Below are 1487 nucleotides of genomic sequence, written 5' to 3'. Positions count from 1 at the left end.
GTGCAGCAATTAACTCTGCGGTACAAGCCTCACTACGCCGTTGCCACTGCTCTTCAAAACCTTTCTTTGTGACAGCAAACTGTGACTGCAATTCTTCAAATGTTCGTAGAAAACGTTCACTACGCTCACCCCACTCAATTTCTGAATTTGCATGATCAGCACCAACACGATCTAAAGCAGAGAGAGCATCAGACAACAATTTACCCTTTACATCTAGATCCTCTCTAAGGGAAAGCGCTTCATTACGACTCTCCGATAGTAACATACGTAGTTCGTGCAATGACTCCTCCAAAGATGCTATGCACGCCTCCATCTGCAACGCCTTCTCAGCTGCTTCTTCACGCTCCTCTGCGAGTCGCTCTAGAGCTGCCAACGCAGATGATAGCTGTTCACTCAATGCAGCATCATGTTCGCGTGCTGCTTCTGCTGCCTCTCGGTCCGCCGTCGCAGACTGGCGGCGCTCCGTATCTCTGACGCGCAACTGTGTTTCTGCCACCTCCAGTCGCTCCGTCAGCTCCACAGTCATTGCAACGTGACGCTCAGCAGCAGCACGGGACTCAGCCTCAGCTTCACGCAGGCGGTCCTGGGTTTCGCGCAGCTCCGCGGCAAGTGCCTCCACAGCGAGGGCAGGAGCATCCGCAGTGCTCTCAAGACGAGAAACGGCATCTGTCAGCTCAGCTACCTTCGCAGCCTGTACATTGCGCTCAGCAACCAAAAGGTCAGCAGCAACAAGAGCACCAGCAAGACGCTCACGCAGATCAGCATCCTCAGCCTCAAGCTCTGCCCGTGCATTCTGTGCGTCTCGCAACTCGTGTTGCAGCTTTGCTGTTTTCCGTGTCTCCTCCTCACGCTCCTCTGCGAGTCGCTCTAGAGCTGTCAACGCAGATGATAGCTGTTCACTCAATGCAGCGTCATGTTCACGTGCCGCTTCTGCTGCCTCTCGGTCCGCCGTCGCAGACTGGCGGCGCTCCGTATCTCTGGTGCGCAACTGTGTTTCTGCCACCTCCAGTCGCTCCGTCAGCTCCACAGTCATTGCAACGTGACGCTCAGCAGCAGCACGGGACTCAGCCTCAGCTTCACGCAGGCGGTCCTGGGTTTCGCGCAGCTCCGCGGCAAGTGCCTCCACAGCGAGGCCAGGAGCATCCGCAGTGCTCTCAAGACGAGAAACGGCATCTGTCAGCTCAGCTACCTTCGCAGCCTGTACATTGCGCTCCTCTGCAAGCTGGTCGATGGACGCCATTGCCGCAGAGAGGCGCTCACGCAGATCAGCATCCTCAGCCTCAAGCTCTGCCCGTGTATTCTCTGCATCTTGTAACTGTTCTTCCAACTCTGCCGCCCTTCGTGTCGCCTCCTCACGCTCCTCTGCGAGTCGCTCTAGAGCTGCCAACGCAGATGATAGTTGTACAGCCAACGAAGCATCATGTTCACGTGCCGCTTCTGCTGCCTCTCGGTCCGCCGTCGCAGACTGGCGGCGCTCCGTATCTCTG

At 56.7% G+C, this 1487-nt stretch overlaps 1 protein-coding gene across 1 annotated transcript in view; it reads right to left on the bottom strand.

Annotated features, from left to right (window-relative positions):
• TM35_000231730 (uncharacterized protein) overlaps positions 1 to 1486 on the bottom strand; it is a gene marked incomplete at both ends in the record, with an annotated part of 1536 nt that extends 50 nt beyond the window's left edge. Inside the window, one exon of the mRNA XM_029027413.1 lies at positions 1 to 1486. This exon is cut by the window's left edge and continues 50 nt beyond it. Coding sequence (XP_028881268.1) covers positions 1 to 1486 — 1486 coding nt within the window.
• Position 1487: the final 1 nt, after the last annotated feature.

This window comes from Trypanosoma theileri, assembly GCF_002087225.1.
Source record: "Trypanosoma theileri isolate Edinburgh chromosome Unknown TM35_Tth_23_V1, whole genome shotgun sequence".
Classification (NCBI taxonomy): Eukaryota; Euglenozoa; class Kinetoplastea; order Trypanosomatida; family Trypanosomatidae; genus Trypanosoma; species Trypanosoma theileri.
The sequence above is the reverse complement of the archived record's forward strand: the minus strand, read 5'-3'. Positions and strand labels throughout refer to the sequence as shown.